Genomic DNA, 18,137 nt, shown 5'->3' with positions numbered 1-18,137 from the left:
TTTCATTGCAATCTACTTTTGCATTATATTGATTGTTGTTGTTTTTTTGCTTGTTACTGTTACACGCGAATATAAGGAAATATATAAAGAACAAGAGATGTGTGTGTCAGAAACACAATGCCCCCTACTGCACCGCTTTTATTTAAATATTTTTGTTTTTTATTATATTCCTTAAAAAATATCACATCCCTTGTAAAAATGATCTCTACCTGCCAAATGATAAATATAAATTATCACCCTTTAAAGATTGTTACTTCCCATGGATTTGTTTGTTATACCTTTGACTTATTAAGAATGATCTTGACCTTTCATTACTCAATATGTGCAGCTCCATGAGATAAACGTGCATGCCAAATATCAAGATGCTATCTTCAATATTGGAAAAGTTATGGCCAATGCTAAAGTTTTCGGATGGACAGTTCAACTGCTATATGCCACCCTACTGGCGGCATAAAAAGCAAATAGATAATAAAAGAAAATGCTAATGTTCTAAAGCTCCAAAGAAGAATATATATTTTTATTCAGAACATGTAGAAATATAAAAAAAATCGACATGCAGAAAAGGACGCGCCCCTTGCTGCATAAATCCCCTTCCGTGCTGCCTTGACACTGTTCCTAGCAAAATGTCTTGGGGAATGCCTAAATATGGGTATTATGTCATCACAAGACCAAAGCAAGACATATGCTCTGCTAGCAAGTCAAAAACGGTGCCTAATCTATTATCAAAAGTCCGTTTTAACGTTGTTATTGTTTTTAATGTTTAACTTATGACTTCAACCTTTGAAAATAATTGTATATCAATATAACAAAATTGAAATTCATTCGCCACAGCTGTTGTACAATAAAAAAACAGCTCCAGATAATAAGATTTCATTTAACGAATAAAAAAAGAAACACAACAAATATATGTGCATGAATTAATATACAATGTATTTTCAAATAATAAAACAGAGACTAAAGAGCGATGCATACACCACATTTAACAAGAGCTTGGTCACAAACAAGACCTATACCAATGTAGATTGTTCAGTAACATGAATTGAAAAGTTGGGCACAGGGGATGCTCTTACAAATCTACACAGCATGGTTATGGCTTAATTAAAGTGTGAATGCAATAATTTGAGAAGCGAGAAAGTAGTGCGACCATCGAACCGATGAAATTGCCAAACGCTGAAAGAGTAACTCCTTAAACCCCCTCCATTGAATGAGTGCATTGAAGTTGTTTTACATTACATTAAGTAGCAAAAAGTACTTATGGAGTTGAGAGTTGAAGTTTGTTACTTACAATATACACATATTTTAACAACACCAATTAGATTTAAGAAATTGTATTAACCAGAACATGATGTTGTTTTTTTAAATTATTTAAGACATTTTAATGATATTAGGTTTATAAAATAATGGAACTGCCAATCTGAAATAAGAGTGATACTAAGTTTAATGACATCATACCTGGAATTTTCTACTGTTTTTCTGGGTCAGACAATCAAACCTTTTCCTCAGGCGAAAGATATTTTATCCTTATCTCTTTCATTGACTGTACCATAACAAATAGGATATTATCACCAAAAAAACAAAAAACATTTATAAATTTATGTATGAAAACATAAATAATTTACATTAAATTTGATTAAAGTTGGAGAGAAGGCATATCACATGCATTTAATACAGTTAGCTCAATTTGATAACCTAATAAGAGTAAAAGTGTCACACAATATGGTGCATACTTTTTCATATTATAACATCGATTACTTGCAAGAGCTGAATACACTTGTGCAATAAAAACATGTCATGATAAATATCAAACACCTCAACCAGTCACTTCTTAAATGTATACGCAAAACAATGGACCTGAAAATATGGCATATGTTTGAGTGTAAGTTATGATTCACAATTTGTGCTGATTTCTTGTACACAAACATTGTTTTTGCACTAAATTACTTTGTCTATTTTGTCTATTTTACCATGCTAACAGCATGGGAACCAAGAAAACCGGCATAAAAGATTGAAAATGTATTCATGTGTTAAGGTACGTGTCAGCTTAATGTGTCAGAAGAATAATAAAACAATTTCAAACAAAACAAGAATATCACAGTCAAATGAGTGTTTCTGTATCATATCAATCACTTTTTCGGAGCCACAGCACGTTTTCCCACCGCCATCTTTGTTGCAGGCAATGCACGGGCTCCTCGTGCCTTTAACCTCTCTGCCTTTTGCTGAAAGTATCGCAAGTATGTGATGTAGCTATGAAACATTGCTTAGATTTGACCTTTTATAAATGTATATATATATATAAGAACATTAAAGCCAGAAGTGAAACAAATCATGAGTAAAAGAGTCAGGTTCAGGGAATTGTGGACTTAATGCATGTGCGTAAAGTGTCGTTCCAGATTAGCCTGTGAAGTTTGCACAGGCTAATCAGGAACGACACTTTTATTGAATGGTATTCTTCGTTTAAAGGAAATCTCTTTGTAGCCAAAATCCAGTTTAGTCGGAAAGAGTAGGCTGAAATGACACTTTAACACACGTGATTAAGCCCAGAATGGAGTCCCATATAACAAATATCATATGTACCCGTTCCTGGTATCTCCTCTCATAGTAGTCCATCTCGGACTCCCCAGGGCGTCTCATGGCGGACATCCTCTCGGCCAGATCAGCGTCAATCTCCTCCTGACTTGGACCTGCTTGGCCTTGACGCCCTACAGTCGAAAATCAAGTGGGACAAAACAAGAGCCACTTTCTGGGATAACTGGTTTTAATGCTTGTGCTTTAAGTCTCAGATAAGCCTGTTCAGTTTGCACAGGCTAATCAGGGTTAATACTTTTCACTTTTATGGTATTTTTCATATTAAATGTAACTCTTCTTAACAAAGAACGTTTATGCAGTATTTGTTGTCCCTGATAAGCCTGTGCTTATATGCTGTTGCTTATGTTTGTGTTACATGTCACAATTTTAACAAGAGCACCCACCGCCTTGCGGGTGCAGACCGCTCATCTATAAGGAGGGAGGGGTGAGTGAAGAGGGGTGTATAGTGTGGGGGTGTGGACATTTTTTTCATTATCTTCCAAAAATGCGGAAAAAAAATGCCAAAAAAAATCAGGGTGGGGGGAGGGGATTCTTGGGTGCGATGGTTGGACGGTATTTCAAAAATAAAATAATAAAAATAAATATTTGTGTTTTTTAACCGTGGTCATTTGTGAGTTGATCTTCAAAAAAAAAAAAAAAAAAAAAAATTAGGGGGGGGATTCGGGGGGGAGGGGGGGGGGGAGGGCACGGGGGATGGTTTGGGTGGAGTCTATTGTGGTATGTCAGGTAAGAGAAGTTTTGTCAAAGTATCAATCAAACCTAATCATAAATAAAGAAGTTATGGCAATTTTAGCAAAATTTTATAATTTGACCTTGAGAGTCAAGGTCATTTAAAGGTCAAGGGAAAATTCAACTTGCCAGGTACAGTAACCTCATGATAGCATGAAAGTATTTGAAGTTTGAAAGCAATATCCTTGATACTTGAAGTAAAGTGGATCGAAACACAAAATTTAACCATATATTCAAATTTACTAAGTCAAAAAAGGGCCATAATTCCGTAAAAATGACAACCAGAGTTATGCAACTTGTCCTTTTACTGTACCCTTATGATAATTTGCGAGTGCTCCAAGTATGAAAGCAATATCTATGATACTTTAGGGGTAAAGTGGACCAAAACACCAAAACTTAACCAAATTTTCAATTTTCTAAGTATAAAGGGCCCATAATTCCGTCCAAATGCCAGTCAGAGTTACATAACTTTGCTTGCACAGTCCCCTTATGATAGTTAATAAGTGTTGCAAGTATGAAAGCAATAGCTTTGATACTGTAGGAATAAAGTGGACCTAAACACAAAACTTAACCAAATTTTCAATTTTCTAAGTATAAAAAGGGCACATAATTCTGTCAAAATGCCAGTCAGAGTTACATAACTTTGCCTGCACAGTCCCCTTATGATAGTTAGTAAGTGTTGCAAGTATGAAAGCAAAAGCTTTGATACTTAAGGAATAAAATGGACCTAAACACAAAACTTAACCAAAATGTTCAATTTTCTAAGTATAAAAAGGGCACATAATTCTGTCAAAATGCACGCCTGAGTTATCTAACTTTGCCTGCCCAGTCCCCTTATGATAGTAAGTAAGTGTACCAAGTTTGAATGCAATAGCATTGATACTTTCTGAGAAAAGTGGACCTAAACGCAAAACTTAACTGGACGCCGACGCCAAGGTGATGACAATAGCTCATTTTTTTTTTTTTTAAATAGATAAGCTAAAAATGTTATTTTTTCTAAATTAGGGGCCATAACTTAAATTATGTCGAAAACCATAGGATTCAAAATATGGAGTTGCGTCACTTCACTTGCTATTTGATATTTTTGTAATGCTTCATCCCGCTAGCAGCAAAATATGGGATGGAGGGATGGAAGTGTGGGCAGACAAGGGCAAATCTATATGCCCAGGCTCTCAAAGGGGTGGTATAAAAAACACACAAATGTAAATGGCTGCCTTTTGGTACTATAAGACTGTCAACGTCTTAAGAACTTGCTAACAGAAGTTGCACATAATTAGGTCATTAAGTAAAAATAAACTTTTAATTACCTGCAATAGCTTTTTGGTTCAGCTTATATTGTCTAATGGATTCAACATTGGCGCGGAGAAATGGATGGTCAGACGATGTGATAGGCTGATTTAAATATTCATCAGGTGGTGCCCCTTAAATGAGAAAACAATGCTACAATGAAACACCCATTTCTACATGTATTTTTCTAGGTGGAGAGTGTCGTCCCTGATTAGCCTGTTTGGACTGCACAGGCTGATCTGGGACCACATTTTACACACATGCTTAAAGCAAAATTTGCCCAGTGTAGGAAATAGTTTACATTTAAAAAAGTCAAATAATACAAATAACATACAATACAATACTATCTTTAGATCTATCTTAACTGCCTTTTGTCAAAACAGTGCTTTTCTTTAGTTTATTTTAAAGAGACTTGATCAAATTTTGATTAAAACAAAAAATATTCAAAACATAATCATAGATTCAAACCAGAATGTATTAGTTATATCAAAGCAAGCAAAATAACACTCTGCACTAAAACAACATGTAAATATGTTCATCTAATGATGAACAGTATACATTGAAATCCAAAAACAAGAGGGCCATGATGGCCCTGAATCGCTCACCTGACTCATTAAGATCAGATGAAAACTATGACCTCTATTGTCTACACAATGTTTTTCTATGATTTGACCTAGTCACCTAGTTCCTGACTCTAGATGACCCAAATACAATCCCAATCCAGATTTCATCAAGATAAACATTCTGACCACAGTTCATAAATATTGGATGAAAACTGTGACCTCTATTGTCAACACAACGTTTTTCTATTTATTTGACCTAGATTTTACCCCAGATGACCCAAATACAATCCCACCCAGATTTCATCAAAAATTCTGACCAAATTTCATAAAGGTTGGATGAAAACTGTGATCTCTAATGTCTACACAAGGTTTTTCTATTATTTGACCTAGTGACCTAGTTTTTGACCCCAGATGACCCAAATAAAATCCCAACTCAGATTTCATCAAGATAAACATTCTGACCAAATTTCATAAAGATTGGATGAAAACTGTGACCTCTATTGTCTACAGAAGGTTGTTCTATTATTTGACCTAGTGACCTTGTTTTTGACCCCAGATGACCCAAATACAATCCCAAACCGGATTTCATCAAGATAAACATTTTGACCAAATTTCATCAAGATTGGATGCAAACTGTGACCTCTACTGTCTACACAAACAATTGTTGACGGACGGACGCACGGACACACGCAGGCACGCACAACGGACGCCGGACATCACACGATCACATAAGCTCACAGTGTCACTTCATGACAGGTGACCTAAAAATATGTGTCGGAGATAAACATGAACAGTTGTGGTTAAAATCCCATAGAAACAAGAGCTGTTTGTAAAACATGCATGCCCCCCTATATGGGCTATAAGTTGTAGTAGCAGCCATTGTGTGAATACGTTTTTTGTCACTGTGAATGGTGGTGGTGGTGGTGGTGGTGGTGGTGTAGTAGCAGTAGTAGTAGTAGTAGTAGTAGTAGTAGTAGTAGTAGTAGTAATAGTAGTTGTAGTAGTAGTAGTAGTAGTAGTAGTAGTAGAAGTAGTAGTCGTAGTAGTAGTAGAAGTAGTAGTAGTAGTAGTAGTAGTAGTAGTAGTAGTAGTAGAAGTAGAAGTAGTAGTAGTAGTAGTAGTAGTAGTAGGTAGACGGTAGTAGTAGTAGTAGTAGTAGTGGTAAAAAGTAGTAGTAGTAGTGGCAGTAGTAGTAGAAGTAGTAATGGCGGTCGGTGGTGGTGGTGGCTGGTGGTTGGTGGTGGTGGTGGTTTGTGGTGGTAGTAGCAGTACTAGTAGTAGTTCAGTACTAGTCGTCGTAGTAGAAGTAGTAGAGTAGTAGGTTAGTAGTAGTAGTAGTTAGAGTAGTAGTAGTCGTAGTAAGTAGTAGTAGTAGTCTGCGTAGTAGTAGTAGAAGTAGTTAGCAGTAGTAGTCGTAGTCGTAGTCGTAGTTAGTAGTCGTAGCTAGTATAGTAGAAGTAGTAGTAGTAGTTAGTAGTAGTAGTAGTAGTAGTAGTAGTAGTAGTAGTAGTAGTAGTAAGTAGTAGTAGTAGTAGCAGTCGCAGTAGCAGAAGCAGTAAGCAGCATACAAGACCAATACTTAAGAATGATCAAATGGGAAAAGGTAACCTAGCACTGGCAGTAAATATGGGGCTCATTTACAGGTCAGATTTAGAATCTCTGCTGTAAAATGAGATTTTGAATGAATTAAAGGGAGGCAAATCTGTAATAAAAAGAACATGCATAAATTGTAGTTGTTTCCTTTGTTTGAACCATGCTAAATCCTTACAAGTTTGGAAAGAATTGGATGAGATATTTGGACTTTATTGCATAAACACCATTTTCTCAATTCAAGTGGAGGTAATTCTGTACTTCATGAACCAATAATGCTCATTTTTTGTAGGGTTCGTGTCCTCATTGATATAAAGACACTGTGCAAATTTGGAAAGGATCTGACAAAAAATGTGGAAGATTTTTGAAAGTTTTCACAAAATAGGCAAAAACGAATAAACATGCAAAGTTCAACGAGCTCCTGCGGCCATGTTTTTTGACGAATCAAATTTCTTTGAACAACTTTTTCAGGGGAGCCTTTAAAGGTCATCCCTGTGAAATTTTTTGAAAATCTGATGAGCGGTTTCTGACAAGAAGATTTTTTAAGGTTTTTCATATATGGTCAGGCGGCCATCTTGGTTATGTGATCAAATTTTTTTTAACAATTCTTTTGTCCCATGACCTAGGGATGCTCCACATGAAATTTAGTTGAAATTGGCTCAATGGTTTAGTAGAAGAAGATGTTTACAAATTGTTTACAGACAGACAGACAGACAGACAGACGGACGGACGGACGCCGGACGGTGAGTGATCACAATAGCTCACCCCGAGCTATCGCTCAGGTGAGCTAATAACACAGCATTGTAACGCTTTTCCTCGATACATTTTTACTAAAATTGCAACAAAGTGTTTATACTATCATCCTTATTCAAAAGTCTGCGTGTGGAAGTAGAAGACCATTAGCTTGTGCTTATAGAGATCCCAGGTTTGAACCCCAAGCAAGGCACTTTTTTTTATTTGAACTTCGCTATTATTATTATAATTATTTAAATTATCCATGAAAAATATTCAAAATATTACAGTTGTGTTAGTATATTCATTTAATGTCATTTTTCACAAATAGGAAAACATGTGAACTCCACTTAGTTCCTTTCAAGAAATGAAGGAGATGATGGTCTAAACAATGGAATTGTTTGGTTACGTGTTCAGGCCCCAAAGCATACATTCTTTCAGAGACATTGATCAATAAAAAAGAAACTCATCTATTACAATTACATTCTGCTAATTTTTATAATACTTGGTTTACGAATAACATTTTGCCCTCAGTTGCCTATCCAATTTTTGCACTTTTTCTTGTAAAAAGGCTCTGCAAGTTTTTCTCAGAAAATATATGAGCCAATCACAAATGTAAAGGGCCATGAACTGGCAGGCCCCTGCTTATTTCAATCCCTTTGACTTATTTTCACAATATAATTTAACCTTTCTCTGCAAAAATGGAGCTATATGCATGTGCATTACGTGTTGTCCCAGATAAGCCTGTGCAGTCCACATACGCTTTGCAGGGACAACACTTTCCGCCAAAACTGATTTTTCGTTAAGAAGAGACTTCCTTCCTTCTTCACTAATAAGCCTATGCACAAAACTGCACACTCATTAAGCCTCATTTTTCCATAGCAAGACATATAAAATACAATTTACTCACCAATTCCACTTGGGTCTAGTCTCATGTAACCCTCCATTAGTGAGGAGAACCCTGTAAGTCCCCCCATGGCCTGATAGGGTACGTCCTGCCCCACTGGATGACCCCGAGCAACCCTTTCCTCCTTTGTCTCTGTGATCATTGTGTGGGCATCGTAGGGCTGTCCACATCCGCATGTGTAGGAGCTCAGGAATCCAGAGCACTTGCAACCAGCTGCAGGGATATAGTTCAGACATTCATGTTCAGCTTTGTTAAAGAGGCTTCTTAACAGAATTTGTGTGTGTGTGTTTTTAAATTATTATTGCAAAATATACATAAATGTTTATCATTTTTTATGTAATACTCTAAAATTATGATAATATCAAGAAACAAGAGATGTGTTTGTCAAAAACACAATGCCCCTATTGCGCCACTTTGAAATAAAATTTCAATATATCATTTGGCAGGTTTAGAAATTATCTCACTTTTAAATCTTATAACTTCCCTTGGATTGTATTTTTTTTACTTTTGACCTTGAAGGATGACCTTGACCTTGACCTTTCACCACTCAAAATGAGCAGCTTCATGAGATACACATGCATGCAAAATATCAAGTTGCTATCTTCAATATTGCAAAAGTTATCCTTGCTCTAGGAAAACATGTATAAATGCATGTGAGTAAATTGTAATCCCTTATTAGCCTTTATATTCTGCACAAGCTTATTGGGGGACAACACTTTCTGCCTAAACTGGATTTGCACTTAGACGAGACTTCCTTTAAGCAAAAAAAACATACACGTGGAAAGTGTCGTCCCTGATTAGCCTATAATAAATGCACACTCTAATCTGTGATCACACTTTACGCACACGTATTATCCGAGTTTCCAAGAAAGCAGCTCATACCATTCTTGCACTTGTGAGGTCGGACAGCCGAATGCTCATCAGCAAAGTGCTTGCAGGAACAACGGATAGGCTGGGTCCCGTTCTTGGGTACATAATGGTAACTCTTGCACCCGCAGCCCTTGATCTTGCAGGGAACCAGAATCGGTCTTTCTGAAGGGATCTTCTCAAAATCAGTCTTGTGCTGAACATACCTGACATTAAAATGACATTATACATTAAACTACTGTTTTCAATAAGTATAAACCTATTTATTTAAGCTCAAGTGCATCAAAAGCCTTAGGCACATTAAAATGCTCTGAAGGTTGTTTCCTGGGAAGACCCAGTGATTGATGTCTACAGAGGTGATCTAAAGAAGGGGATGAAACCTATGACCTCCCCTGATGTATTTCCAGTTCAATAAAACAGTTAAATTATGTTGTTGTTTTTTCTACAATAAATCAACAAGTTTTGTTCTCAGATATGTTCTCAGGTGAATAATTTTAAGAAAATATTGGAGTCATAATCATGAGCTTAGTATTACGAACAGACATGTATTGATTGTTTATTCAACATAAAGAACTGTCAAAACATGCTAAAATAAAATAGTCTGCACCGGCGAATAAGGGACGACACTTTCTGCTTTTATTGTACTTTTCGTTTAAAGGAAGACTCTTCTTGATGAAAATCCAGTTAAGGCAGAAACTGTCATCACTGATTAGCCTGGAACGACACTTTACGCACATGCATTAAATTTAAACCCCCTTTTCACAGAGAGCTGTTCTATATTATATAAAAATTGTGTTGTACAAGTTCATCATAAGGCTCACAAACAACATTAACAAAACTCCAACATCAACTTTCACCATTTTTGGGACTGCGGCCGGGTCCCTTTGGATTGGGAAAATTCGCGGCGTTTTAACTAAAAATGGGAAACTATTGTTGTTGTTGTTTTGCTAACAAATGCTTCAAAATTGAGGATACAAGTGTGTCCAGTATTTAATTTACTAAGGTTGATCTTATATGGATGGGAGATTAACAAAATATTGATCTAAAAAAGAAAAAAAAAGAATTTTTTATATATTTTTTGGCTCCATTGGGAATTTTTAGCTCCCATTTGAGAAAAATATATACTTTATTCCATTGGGAATGGGTCCGGTTACTGGACCCGATTTTGAATGAAAAAAAGCACTGGCTTTGCATCATTGGCCCATGATCTTTATGTGCATACCGTGAATACACTCTTTGAATTTCTAATGACAAACAACAAATATATAATTACTTATTGGTTCTGAGAAGTCACTAAGTCAATCATCTTGGTACTTTTTTAATTATGAGTACGGTACGCCATCTTTAAATGTATCAACATTTTTTCTTATTACCGGTTTGTTAAAGGTTCTTCTTACAAACAAAATTTATGACTTAAAGTTTTCACAATATTTTTCCAATGCTAAACATTTTTTGGCTTAATCTGGATGTAAAGAACTTAATATTAAGCAAACAGTTAAAATATTTATTCAAGGTGTTACATGTATGATTGCTTTTTATTCACTGGTCAGGATTTGTTGGATCAAAATGTTGCAAAATTTTTCTCTGGTCAAAAACAAATACATTTTTAAATTGCTTGCATCATAAGCCGTGGTCTGCATCTATTGAAATCTCTGTACACTTGTTACGTTTAATACAGACTGCTGTACACAATCATGGGAAATATTAAAGTGCAAAAAGGAAATGATTACTCTATACAATACAGCAAGTACCAATCAATTCTGCATTTAATAAGCTGCAATCTAATAAATATATTGGTTTTAAGTTATAAACAATAACAATATTATTATGCAAACTGTATACAGACAAGCCTTAAACGATTGTAATAAAGGTTATAACAATTGGCTCACAAATGTCAAGAATATGTTAAATAATTATGGATTTGGTTATGTATTTGAAAATCCAAACGTTGTGCAAATAAATAGTTTTATAAGCGAATTCAAATGTAGACTTGTAGACAATTTTAAACAAGAGTGGTTCGGTAAAATAAATAACAGTCCTGTATTAGATATGTATAAACTATATAAAACCTCTTTGGAATATGAAGATACTTGGACTTACTACCTAGAAATCTTCGTTTATTTTTCGTAAGATTAAGAGTTTCTGCACACCCGTTGAGGATCCAAACTGGCAGATATGCACATAACAACATCCCACGAAATGAACATTATTGTTTGTGTTGTAACGACTAAGATTTAGAAGATGAATATCATTTTATATGTATATGCCGCTGTTACACTGATCTAAGAAAAAAATATATCAGCCGTACATTTTATTTTAAGCCATCGGTATTTAAATTCCACAAGCTGTTAGTATCATGTGATAGATTAGTTATTTCTAATGTATGTAAATACATAAAAGAAGTTTTAATTATAAGAAATGCCATCCTTAATAATATCGTTTAATAGATTTCATCACCCCCTATATAGAAATTCTGTGTTCTCACCATCGATTGTGTGTGTTTATTTGTAATTGTGTTTTTTTTGTTTTTGCATTTTAAATTGATTATATATGTTGTGTAATGCTTTATTGTTATTCGTAGTCACGTGACAGAGAATCATGTGTATATTGTTTATTAAGACGATGTACTTTTGTATAAGTCTGAATAAAGAATCTGTCTGTCTGTCTGTCTGAAACAAACTGGGCTTAATGCATGTGCATAGTCGTCATAGATTAGCCTGTTAAGTTTGCACATCCTTATCCGGGAACACACTTTCTACTTTTATGGAATTTTTTGTTTAAAAGGTATAATCGTCATAGAGAAAATCCATTTTAGGTGGTAAGTCTGCAAAGGCTAATCAGGGACAACACTTAACGCACATGCATTAAATATAGTTTTACAAGAAAAAGCTCTAATGGTCTTACTTGTGTTGACAGAAGCATTGGGTTTCTGGTCCAATCAGTTTACAATCCATACCAGTTGGGGAGCTCCAAGCAGTGAAGATTCGGTTTTCCAACCTCTTAAATATGAAACAAGAGGGCAAGCATGCACAGTTTATTTATAATATTTCCTGTAGGAACACAATCTAATTTGTGTGATAAGAGTTTTATTGATTTCAGACTCACTCTGGGAAAAGAGAGAGCAGACTGCACAGGCTTATCAGTGACCACACTTTACCCACATGTATTTAGTCGGGTTTATCAGAGAAAAATTCATGATTATTGATTAATCCTATTATTCAAACTAAACATTAATTTATATTCAATATGCATTTAAGAATTCAAATATGTGGTGAACTCCATGTAATATCACCATTTTGTGCATTTCGTTCAACCTATACGATCTCGGAGTACATGCCTAGAATACAATAATTTATTCAAAATCAAAACAAGATAGGCATTCTTATATGCAACCTTGATGATCAAATGCCCCTGTTGTATAGAGGTTGAGCATAAACTTTTATATTAAGTGGTCCAGGGTTTGATTTCCCCAGAAGTACTTTTTTATCAATTTATTTTTGCTATTTCTGTTATTTTAGACTATTCAAAGAAGTAAAGTGTTGTAAATAAATACATTAAGTGATATTTAAATTCAATACAAAGGAGTGAACAAGTCCATCTATTTCCACAAGTCAAAATTGTTCCTGTCTTATACATTAAAAAAAACGTACATGTGAGAACAGTAATTCCTTCCTTATCTGTGTAGGCACCTTGTAAATATAATGTTTGTAACAATATGATGTAATTATGAACTATCCATCTTTTTCACATATTTTAACATACATGTATGTGCGCGCAATTGAACTATTCCATATATAATTCTCAAACTCAATTCTTAGGAGAGCAACATGAACTGAGAAGTATGAACTATTTTGGGTCTGCTTTCGTTTACAAATCGTGTACTGCATGTTGTTCATACTTGTAAGCAGTTTAAGATAGTTGTATATAAATGCAATACATATCATAGTTTATGCAACCTCTAAAATTGCAGCATGGTTATTAAATATTAATTGTTGCAAAGGTGGTTGGCCTTGTGAAGTGAAGCTGTAAAAATTAGTGCAGTGAAACTAATATATGTGTATTTGCCATCAATGATTGATACATCATAGTAGACAATTTATATGCTAAAATTGTGTGGTTTCCTTTTGTCATAATTTTTTAAAGATTTTTTAAAATGTTTTATTAATAAACACTGGTATTTTCTTGTTTTCTGAGGGGAGATAACAACACATATTTGCTTAAATATTCTTTATCCCACTTGTAACCTTTATTACACATGATAACATATGATGTACATTCTAAGTATAACAAAAGGGCTATGATGGAGGTTACGCATTCAACGGAGTTCATGGACGCCCTTTGTTGAAGACTTCTCTTGGTGATCTAGTTTTTCACCCCACTTGACCCAGGGTCAAACATGACATTCATGTTGTAAAGTTAAACATTCAGACTAAATTTCATCAAAACTGATTCCTAAATGTGGCCTGCTGAGTGGTTACAAGTTTTTTCAAGATTACAGCCAGTGTCATAGTTTGTCCACACACCTGACCCAGATTCAAGCTATGCTAAGAAATTGTCAAGATAAATATAACACCAAGTTTCATTAAGCTTGATTTATAAACATTGCCCCAAGAGTGGTAATAATTTAAGATTTCACCCGGTGACCTCGTTTATAGATGTATGTGACACAGATTCAAACTGTGCTTTTGTCAAGATAAACATTCAAACCAATTTTTCACCAAGAATGAGTCATAAATGGATTTAAGATGAGTAAACATTTTTTCTGAGATTTGAACAGATAACCTAGTTTTGGGATGCACCAGACTTTTTTTTTAAGCCTATATATTATAAAGATAAACTATGTTTCATCAAGGATAAGTAATAATGTGGCTTCAAGAATTTTTAAAATGGTTTTCTAAGATTTCACCTGGTGACCTAGATGTAAGATGTATGTTATACCCAGATTCACACTTGATATTGTAAAGATAAACATTCCGACCATGTTTCATCCACATGGAGTCATAAACATGGCCTCCGAGAGTGGCAACTGGGTATTTTCAAGATTAAACCTAGTGGACCCACGTGACCCAGGTTCGATCTTTTGGCCCATATATTATCCAGATAAAGATTCTTATCTAGTTTCATCAAGTCAGGATGAAAAATGTGGCCTCTAGAGTGGTAACAAGCTACATTTGAGGCTAAAATGTACATCAGAGTAATGGTCCGTTACCTTACACAATCAGTTCAAACATGTGTTAAGTTTCAAATGAATTTATAAAGAAAAATAGAGATTTTCAGTAATTCAGGTGAGAAGCATAGTTCGGACTATTCAGTGAATAGTCAAGCTAAAAATTGATGGAAAAATATTTTGATAAAGACATGCCACAAAAATATGTCCTAACCATCTGAGACCATGCAATCAAAAACTTTCTGTAATACACTAATATAACTGGTCTGAAAACAAAAGAACATTACCATTGGTAGAACTTTTTTCTTGTATGCTTCATACTGATCAGGAGTGAACATAACACCGCCATCATCTTCACCAACGATCCTGGAAATGATCATGTAAAAACATTCTAGATTGGTCAGTTGGTTTTTTCACTTTAGCAAACAATAATCAAAATTTCAGTCATATATTCATAATGGCAGTTAGTTTACTTGCTCAAGCTTTTTTGGAAAATATAGCTAATCTAAGCAGTTAACTTATATAAAGAGCACATGATATAGATACCCTACTAGAATCAAAGGTAGCGGGAATATGGCTGCAGAAATAAAATGAGCCTTGCTCAGGGAAAACTGGGCTTAGTGTGTCAGCTTTTAACCCTTTGCATGCTGGGAAATTTGTCTTCTGCTAAAATGTCATCTGCTGAATTTCTAAAATTAGCATTTTCTTCGATTTTTTTCAAAGAATACTATCAGAATAGCAAACAGTTTGGATCCTGATGAGACGCCACGTTCTGTGGCGTCTCATCTGGATCCAAACTGTTTGCAAAGGCCTTCAAAATTCGGTTCCAGCACTGACAGCTTTTAAGGAATTTTTATTGAAAGGAGGTCTCTTCTAAATAATAATCAAGAGATTTTCATTTTTAAAGTAACAAATGTGCATTGGTGGTGAACAAAACAAACCTTCTTTTGGTTTCACTATTATATAGTTCAGGCATTGTATTAAGAAAGCAAAAATTATGATGTTGTTCATGTTAGTTTAAACTAACAACTTAAGATTTAGATCATGAATATTGACAATAGATATGCAAATGCAATGTTCAATAACATAAAAATATTTTAATTATTCTTTTTTATTTTAAATTTCTCACAGAAATATACCTGACGTTGTGTAGCAATGCGAGTATTAATGGTTACATTTTCAGTTTTTAATGCTTTGAGCTTTTAAGATTACATAAATGGTTAACTTTATGTGACTCGTTATACCAATTTCAGTGTCACCTGTATTCAAGGTGCCTGTACCACGTGACTTTTTCAGCTATGTGTGGGACAATCTGATGTCAACAAACCATCGCTTCAGGTAACGTTTTTGATAATTTCTTTATTAATTCAAAACCATTTTCAAAAAAACAAAAACGAGAGCCCGGTCATTGTCAAAATACACAACTGTGTTAAGTTTGAGCAAAATTAATTTAGTATTTTTTCCAAAAAGTGCAACCGCGCTTTTGAAAAGACACGAATCGAAATGCTATGTGTGGTATATTTTTCATTCAATCAACAAAAATGTTCATTTTAATATTGTCAAAGGTTTAAAAAATAGGGCGGACATTGTAATTCTTCATAGAGAAGCTACATACATTGTATGTTTGCACAAATACTTCTGATTCTGAATGTGTGCTTAAAAATGCAATAATGCTATGTGTGGGACACGTTTTTGAAATGCTATGTGTGGTATGCAAGAATTTTCCCTTCAGTTCTGCATTTAATCTGAATACAGTTTTGTAAGAATCTAAAACATATACTTCAGTCTGTACTGAAAATATATCGAATTAACCAAATGTTACATGATGGAATACTGAAGTAATTGTGTAATGTTTAAACAATTTATGTTTAATTGAACATAAATTTTTAATGAAATATACTGCGTAATTGTTATCCAACCAATGGTCTTTTTTTACAAACACGTTATGTTGAACTATAATATATTTTTTTTTTTGACTTATTGTCTTTAAATAAATATCATGATTGATATTTCTTTCTGATTATTAAATTCGGTCCTTTTTTATAAATGAATGACAAAGAAAGCAAAAGCACTTGCTTTAAAATGGGTTTTACTTCTGTTGTTTTTCAGACTTGACAAGGATTAGTCGAAGGATTTGCAACGCTTTAAGGCGCAAAGCGAAGAACAATACTTTATTTCTCCCATGTATACATAGATACTATGCATCTACTTCTTCTACTACTAGTATACTACTACTACTACTACTACTACAACTACTACTACTACTACTACTACTACTACTACTACTACTACTTCTACTACTACTACTACTACTACTACTACTACTACTACTACCACAAGTACTACTACTACTATTACTACTACTACTACTACTACTATTACTACTATTACTACTACTACTACTACTACTACTACTACTACTACTAGATACTAAAAAAAACGTTTTACCTATCCTTTACACAGGGATCGTTAATTAAAAATACTCTATTATACTATATACATATATACAAGGGATACAACTGTCAAATTTCCTGCACAACATCATGGTCTGAACAACAGCAAAAAAATCGCTTCCAAAAGCAATAATTACACCAAAAAACTGATAAACAACAGCTCAGACATTTATCTATCAGATAATAACTATGTTTATAGCAGTAAAAGTGTTCATAGTTGTGTTTGAAACGAAAGTTTAATGAAAAACGGTAAAATTTTCGAAATGCGACACAGGTGTGCACACCCACTTTGACACATTTTGTTTCATAATTTTATAATTAGAGAAGTTGAGCAAATTTTACCTTGTTTTATTATCCATAGACACTTTATTAATCAAAGTAGACACCTTCCATAATTGCATGTAACTGCATATATGTAAAACACCATAAATATTAAATTTGTTTACATTTCTACTATCTTCAAGGATTTGTATGCAATTTGTCAGGTAATGTTACGTGGAACGTGAATGGCTGGATTTATTACTGCAGTGGAATTTCAACCAATCAAATCGCATGTTAGAAATACATGTGAACTATCCAAAATGAAAGTAAAACATTGTCATTGTGAAATTGAAGCAGATTGATATGAATTTCTAGCAAAATATGCTCACTAAATAGTAATTATGTTCTATTTCACTATGAAAAAAAAACTATCCAAGGAATATGTACCAGCAAAAGAGCTTTATAACAAAGGAATACGAAAATTACTTCTAGAATTCTCAGTTTTCAGCTGTGCACACCTCTGTCCAAGTAAGGATTTTTGAGCATTTTGAATGAAACTTTCTCTCTTAGTTCAATGAAAAGCTTGTACTTTATTGCAAAGTGTATTATTTTCTGAAAGATAAATGTCTTGGCTGTTGTAATACAGTTTAATTGGTGTATTTATTGCATTTGGAAGCAAATTTTTCGCTTTTGTTTACACCATGGTTGTGTGCAGGAATTTTCACAGTTGTATCCCTTGTATATATATGTAGTATTAGTATTACAGAATATTTTTACTTAACGGTCCCTATGATCCGTTACTCACTAATATCCGCTGTATATTATATACTAACCTTTTATACTCCAGATAAGCATCGACACTTGCTGCTGCATTTCCACCAAACTTCATATAAACTTGTCGATCACCCATTTGATTAACTTAACTTATATGTCCGTGTTACTACCATCTATCATTCCAGTCGCCATTTGTAAACAAAATACATGTAATCTGTATC

The 18,137-nt window shown here is 34.2% G+C and overlaps 1 protein-coding gene across 2 annotated transcripts; it reads right to left on the bottom strand.

Moving 5' to 3' along the window:
* Positions 1 to 907: 907 nt before the first annotated feature.
* Positions 908 to 18,135, bottom strand: LOC127877260 (protein FAM221A-like). Of its 2 annotated transcripts, none has more exons than XM_052422940.1 (8): positions 17,976 to 18,135; positions 14,716 to 14,794; positions 12,166 to 12,260; positions 9,277 to 9,467; positions 8,398 to 8,607; positions 4,623 to 4,736; positions 2,575 to 2,699; positions 908 to 2,216 (listed from the first exon to the last, which is right to left on the bottom strand). In XM_052422940.1, exons 1-8 carry the CDS (start codon positions 18,050 to 18,052, stop codon positions 2,124 to 2,126), a joined length of 984 nt encoding a protein of 327 aa, XP_052278900.1. In that variant the 5' UTR covers positions 18,053 to 18,135; the 3' UTR covers positions 908 to 2,123. The 2 variants fall into 2 exon arrangements, with proteins under 2 accessions (XP_052278900.1, XP_052278901.1); XM_052422941.1 differs by lacking the exon at positions 17,976 to 18,135 and adding an exon at positions 17,224 to 17,535.
* Between the last annotated feature and the right edge of the window lie 2 nt (positions 18,136 to 18,137).

This window comes from Dreissena polymorpha, chromosome 4, assembly GCF_020536995.1.
Source record: "Dreissena polymorpha isolate Duluth1 chromosome 4, UMN_Dpol_1.0, whole genome shotgun sequence".
NCBI lineage: Eukaryota > Metazoa > Mollusca > Bivalvia > Myida > Dreissenidae > Dreissena > Dreissena polymorpha.
This window is presented reverse-complemented; position numbering and strand designations above follow the sequence as displayed.

Coding starts and splice junctions, on each gene's coding strand:
- LOC127877260 (XM_052422940.1), bottom strand. CDS start 18,052: ATGGGTGATCGACAAGTTTATATGAAGTTTGGTGGAAATGCAGCAGCA. Junction 4,737..8,397: donor ACTAGACCCAAGTGGAATTG/GTGAGTAAATTG, acceptor TTCTCATTTAAG/GGGCACCACCTGATGAATAT. Junction 2,217..2,574: donor AGAGGAGATACCAGGAACGG/GTACATATGATA, acceptor CGATACTTTCAG/CAAAAGGCAGAGAGGTTAAA.